Source organism: Cyprinodon tularosa, unplaced genomic scaffold (assembly GCF_016077235.1).
Source record: "Cyprinodon tularosa strain WSP-4 unplaced genomic scaffold, ASM1607723v1 ctg54, whole genome shotgun sequence".
Lineage (NCBI taxonomy): Eukaryota > Metazoa > Chordata > Actinopteri > Cyprinodontiformes > Cyprinodontidae > Cyprinodon > Cyprinodon tularosa.
In genome coordinates this window covers 467,069-473,068 of record NW_024039274.1, presented here as the reverse complement: position 1 = coordinate 473,068, position 6,000 = coordinate 467,069, and the positions used below count along the sequence as shown (strand labels likewise).

The 6,000-nt window shown below is 39.5% G+C and overlaps 1 protein-coding gene across 3 annotated transcripts in view; it reads left to right on the top strand.

Annotated features, from left to right (window-relative positions):
- The first annotated feature begins 229 nt into the window (after positions 1 to 229).
- Positions 230 to 6,000, top strand: part of atrn (attractin) — a 192,218-nt gene continuing 186,447 nt past the window's right edge. For 2 of the 3 annotated variants that reach the window (XR_005282435.1, XR_005282434.1), the window contains exon 1: positions 231 to 701. Coding sequence is in view for 1 of the 3 variants with exons in the window: in XM_038304648.1 (XP_038160576.1) it covers positions 457 to 701 (245 nt within the window). In the remaining 2 variants the exon portion in view is untranslated. Of the gene's footprint in view, positions 702 to 6,000 lie in introns of all 3 variants that reach the window. The other variant, XM_038304648.1, reaches the window with a different exon arrangement.

The following is a 6,000-nucleotide window of genomic DNA, read 5'->3' as shown; positions in this document are numbered from 1 at the left end:
AATGGGGATTTATTAGCCGCCTTCAAAATAAAGGTCTAATGGCTCGGACGCTGCGGCATGTATATCGGTTGATCGTCCATGAGGAAGAAAAAGTTATGAAAGAGAAAAAAAAGATAAATAGACAAGCAAATAAATTCCCGTTAAACTAATTATTATTTGAGCAATGGGGATTTATTAGCCGCTTTCAAAATAAAGGTCTAATGGCTCGGACGCTGCGGCATGACGTCACTTCTAGACGTCTGTATGCGGCTCAGTGCGGCGCTGGGAAACAGCCACTCAGTGATGGAAACTAAGTAACCAGCGAAGCTTTTCTTCAGCCAAGAACCTCCCTACGTCCTCCAGGGAAACGATACAACCGCGTCGATAAGAAGGGTCCCCGCTGGCTGACGGCTCCCCGGGTGGCTCTCCCCCGAAGCGGCGGACCGCTTGAATCCAGCAGCCATCTTTTGTGACAGAATGTACGGGGAGACGCGCTGGGCCTGCTCGGGCTCCGGCTCCGGCCCCGGCAGGAGGTTGTTGATGCTTACAACTGCGCTGCTGCTCTCGGCCGTCGTGCTCCTCTCCGGGCTGCCGGCTTTCACCGAGGCAAAGGAATGCGACAAACCGTGCATGAATGGGCAGTGTAACAACGCCACGGGCAGCTGTTTGTGTTTCCCCGGCTGGGTTGGGGACCAATGCCAGCACTGCGGAGGGCGATTCAGGTACACAGATCACCAGACAAAGCTGCTTTTATCTCTAAGGCCGGCTCACGGTGAACACAGGAGCAGTTTGCTCTTATAAAAGTCCAGTGGAGCTGAGCTCCAATGAAATGTAAAACACTGCTGTCTGTCATACAGTGACTGGTTTATTAATGGTTCCTACCGACGTTATGAAAGAGAAGTGATGTAAAACTAACTTCACTATTTAAACACAACTACCTGGTCTCTTGCACTAGAATTAACAGAACTTTATACAATTATAGCCTCAAACTTTATATCTTTTTATTTTTGCACATCTGGAGTCACATCCTTGTTGATTCTTTCCACAAAAGTTCATCCTCTAGTCTCATCAGACAGAGTATTGCCACAATTTCTTCTTTATCTCCATCCCATTCTCAAGTCTGCATCCTTTTTTTCCAAGGTTGCCTTTTATTAGGCTTTATCCATCTTTCTATCAACCAATAACTCGTTTATTCCTCCAGCTCAGAGCTCCTTACTACAGTTAGTGTTTGGTCATTTGGTCCCATTTGACCAGAGAACCTTCCTCCACATGTTCAGAGAACTTCAGTGCCAACGTCTCATGTTTTTCCTCTTCTTTCTCCTCCATCCTGACCTTATGTGTATTTATTTTTTTCCAAATGCAGACTAATGGAAATGTTAGCTCACCTGATCTGTGAATCTCTGCAGCTCCTCCAAAGCAACCTCTGTTTGCATTCATACAACCTAAGTGTCCCGAATGCACAGTAGAGGAGGCAATGTCATCGCAGGCCAGCATGCTCTGTGCTTACGGAAGTAAACATGGATTGTTGTGCCGGAGCACGTCTAGTGATCTTTCCAAACCTTAAAACTTCAATCTTTTCAAGATGGTTAAACCTAAATACTTCTCTCCGCATTATTATCCACTATTGTTGTTGTTTTTCTTGCCACTTCTGTGTAGCAAGAAGAAGGAAGAGTGACCACTGTCTGATATTAATGACATTAAGGTCGGATGGATGCGGCCTGGCCGTTCAGACACAAGGTTGCATTTTGAAGAGATCCGATTCGTATTGGATTCAGGACCACCAAGTGGCCTGGGTCGCATTGGGAAAAATCGGATCTGTGTTGTTCAGACAGCCATGAAAACCTCGGATACAGGTCGCATGGCAAAAAAAATCGGATTTGGGTCACTTCAGGCTGCAGTGTGCACGTAGCCTATGTTCCAAGGTTACCTTAGATTTTTTATTTTTTTTTGGTCTTTTCCTGACTGATCTTAATCATTTTGTAAAGAAAAAAATTTGGTTTCTAGATGTAGCAAGGGCATGAGGAAGCACCCGGAAGTAATTAGCATTTGTAACGCCAGAGAAAGATGATATTAATGTTGACCGAATTAAGGGGGGATAGATTTTTATGGAAAGGTTTAAATTTTAAAAGAATTGTCAAACAGAAAAACACTTTTGTCACTCTTCAGAATTCCTATTCCCTAAAGTCTGTTATTATTTGCCCTGTTTCATAAAACTCCTTTAAAACCCATTAAAGTTTGTGGTCAAAACCTAATAAAGTTATTAATAACTCTTTTTAAGGCACAGTATTGGTGTGAGAAACTTCCTGAAACTGAAACATTTAAAATTCAAGGATGTACATTTTTTGCAATATTGATTTAAATGGAGGGGAACACATATTCAGATGCTGATGAAGCCACTTTTCTGTGGAAAAAGCTTCGAATTCAAGTAAAAAATACAGCAGGAAGTACAAGACACAGTAGGATGTGTCCCATTTTGGCGTCTTTTTTTGCTTCCCTCTGGTTGTTCTTTAACTGTTATGAAAATCTACATCACTTGATCTCATAATTCATATTCCTGGCAGGTTTATGCCTGTGTGAACATCCAGCCCAGATGATGCAAATAGTTGAGTTCTCTCTATAAGCTGTATTCTCAGTTTGGACAAATGCCTTTAAAGAAGTCAAGGGATTTTATTGCCTGGTTTAATGTGTTACTTCTCGTGATGCCATCTCAGCACACTGCCGTCTACTTATGCTGTAAAGTTGGACTTTCATAAGCCGTGTTGTGTTTTGTGTGCTCAGCAGTTGGTCATGGAATAAGAAAAGAAATCCCAACCAGCTGCTGGAGGCATTTCAACATATATTCTAAAGTTAGGCACCTTTTGGATAGGTTGGTTTAGGTTTTCGACAATATAAAACACGACCGGTGCTCTGATACACTCAAGTTTGAGTCATATTGTTGTGTCGCTATGGGGCAATATCACAGAGACCTGGTTATTGGTGTAAAATCTGTGTAAACAGCCTTGACATGTGGCTAATTGAATTGTTTTGTAGAGACCCTTTAAAGATTCATCAATCTGTTTCGGATCAACTATTCTTATAAAATTTCTTGTCAATACTAGGTGTAGTCTCTTTAGGACAAAATATATATTTTTTTCTGTATTATATGCATCAAATCAGATATAGGTGTCATAAGGAACAAGATGTCAAAATTAATAAAAAAATTTCTAAAATGCATCAAAGCAACAATTTGTAATGTAATCTAACACATTTCCACATGTTTAAAAGTACTTTACTTTTGCCAAACAGCATGTCAAGAAAGTTTCTGCGCATTACTTATGTTTTTTTTTTTTTCTCTACATCTACAAATGTTTAAATTTTAACAAAAACATTGCAAAAACAGCCTGGTGTTGCCTTTCCGTTATGATCGACCATAGATTTAGATTAGGTATCCTCTGGAAGCGTAAGTGAAACAAAACTACAATAATTAACTACGCCACAGTCATTAAAATGTTGTTTAAAATGCAACATATGTTAAACTTGCTGTATGAAATCATGTATGAATTTTTATCCGTTGCCTGAATCCAGACTGCATCAGGAGGTAAATCAGTGATTCTAAAGTTTCAGAGAAAAAAAGACCAGAGTGAATACTATATTAGAATTATATTTATATCCTGCTTTGTGAACCCATCCGGAAACATATTAACTTTAAGGTTTTGTCGTACATTAGCTGTGGGAAAGCGGAGCAGGTCTGCTCTCTTCGCCCTGATATGCAAGGCTTTCAGATAGCTCAGGGTGCTCAAGTCCAGTCCTCAAGGGTTACCATCCTGTAACTTTTTTATCCATCTCTTCTCTAACACATCTGAATCGAAAGGCTCAATCTCCTCATTTAGCCCAGCAGAGGCTTGGTAATGAGCCACTCATTGGATTTAGGTGTGTTAAAAATGTGGTGCATCAAAAAGTTGCAGGATAGTAGCTCTTGAAGACTGGATTTGAGGATGCTAAAATGACCAAAAATGGAGGAATGAAGAGATTTTTCACTAATCACTTCTTTGAGACAAAAGTTGCTAGATGGGTCTGAAAAGTCATTAGATGTGGAGACAAATGCTGAGTTTGGATTCAGGGGCTGCGTCCTCCCAAGGCCAGATTCTGTGGCTTATTACATCACAGCGCGGCGCCGAGGCCTGTTCGGGTTGGAAGACTCCTCATTATGTGGCCGTCAAATGCAGCCTTCTTTTTTCCCGTTTTGAAGTACAGGTCCGGCGTGTCCTATGTAGCCTGGATATCCCATGATTCATTGCGCGTCCAAGCAAGCCGGCTTGTCCGTGCTCAGAGGAAAAGGGAAATATTCCAAAAAAGAATATTAAAAACAATCCACTGGACTTTGTTTCCAAGTTTTGAAGACGTTTCGCCTCCCATCCAAGAAGCTTTTTCAAATCAAAAGTGGTGAATATTGCAAGTGCAGTTTAATATAGTACAAGCATGCGAATAGTTCTATCTGAACTTTAGTTGTTCTAAATGGTTACTGAGTCAGATATGTGGCAGATATGTTTGGCTTAAAAAAACGTCAGTCCCTGTGCAAATGGCTTTGGTTCTAATGTCTATGCAGTGTGGAGACCATACATATTATATAATTGATGAAGGTAATGCTGCTGAAGTTCCTTGAAAATGTTATTAGCACCGAGAACAGTAGTGAGAAGTTCGGCTTCCATTATTTGCCTGCTTTGTGTGTCAACTGTTACAGTTACGGGGTGACAGAGCTGTAGGGATGGAGAAAGCTGGACTGTTTGAATCCATTGCCAAAACTTTTCCGGCGTCCTTATTTTTACCGACCTCAAATGATCTGGTCCAGATTGACCGGGTCCCTGGAGGACGCAGCGACTGAAATGGAACACACCCAGTGTCACCAAGTTAACAACACTAGACTGTCTCCAGTTTTCTATCCCTAAAGATAGTAGATTGAGTTAGCCTTCACTTAGCTTCATGTGCTAACCGGAAGCAGACAGTGTTTTTTTTTATTTAATAAAGGGAATTTTTAAATTTCATGATATTAATTTTAAACTTATTACGATTATAATGAATGTGTGTAGATATGCAGCATGCTCTACTAGATGCTTGACATTGTTTTAATATTCACTTTAACCATTCTGTGCCACGATCAGACAGATTTAGCATTTCATATAGTTCATTATGATTAAAGATAAAGTTCTTTTATTTTTTCAATCAGACACTGATATTGATCCAATACCACTGTTGAATGAATTAACTGTATTTGTTACCATGGAAGTGAAGGAATCAGTAATGCCATAAAAATTGTTTAATTAAATAAAGATGACAAATTAACACAGATTTAAATAATCAGGAGCTGCTGTGTGTGTTCTGCATGATCATGTAATCGGCACTGGAAACATAGAATTGAAGTGGTTGGATTGCTGTACTTATTGCTGTGTTCATTTAGGGAAAAAATAAATAAAAATCAACCAGATTGGCATCTTACAATCCAATATCTGATCTGGTTATCAGATCGGTGGATTTCTAATTATCATCATAATTGAAACAGACACTTGAAGTCTAAATTCTGACGAGGAAAGTTGAAGCTCGCTGTCTGACTAGGATTTATGAATTCAACTGGCTGCACAAAAGCATGAGAGAGGCTTTTAAATTAACAATGAATTAGAACCTTATCTAGAACAATACTTCCTTTATTTCTGATCTTTTCTGCTAGCTTTAATTAGTTGATTTATAACCGTTTTTTTTTTCATGGAGCCTATTGGTCTGAATCTCTGCTTATCAAACAAACACTGCATCTCTAAATGCTTTACACTGATTTATAAAACACCCTACTGCAGGGGTTTAAATCAGTATCAAGTTTAATTGTTATGGTTCTTAAGGAATAAAACTCAGGAAATCGCACCTCTTAGAAAATATTCAGGTTGTTTCCTGTGTTACTTTTATTAGTTTTACTCCAAATTGTGTCCATAGTGGTTATATGTAGCGTTGATACCCATAGACGGATCAGATTAAATTATAAATTATAAGAACAAA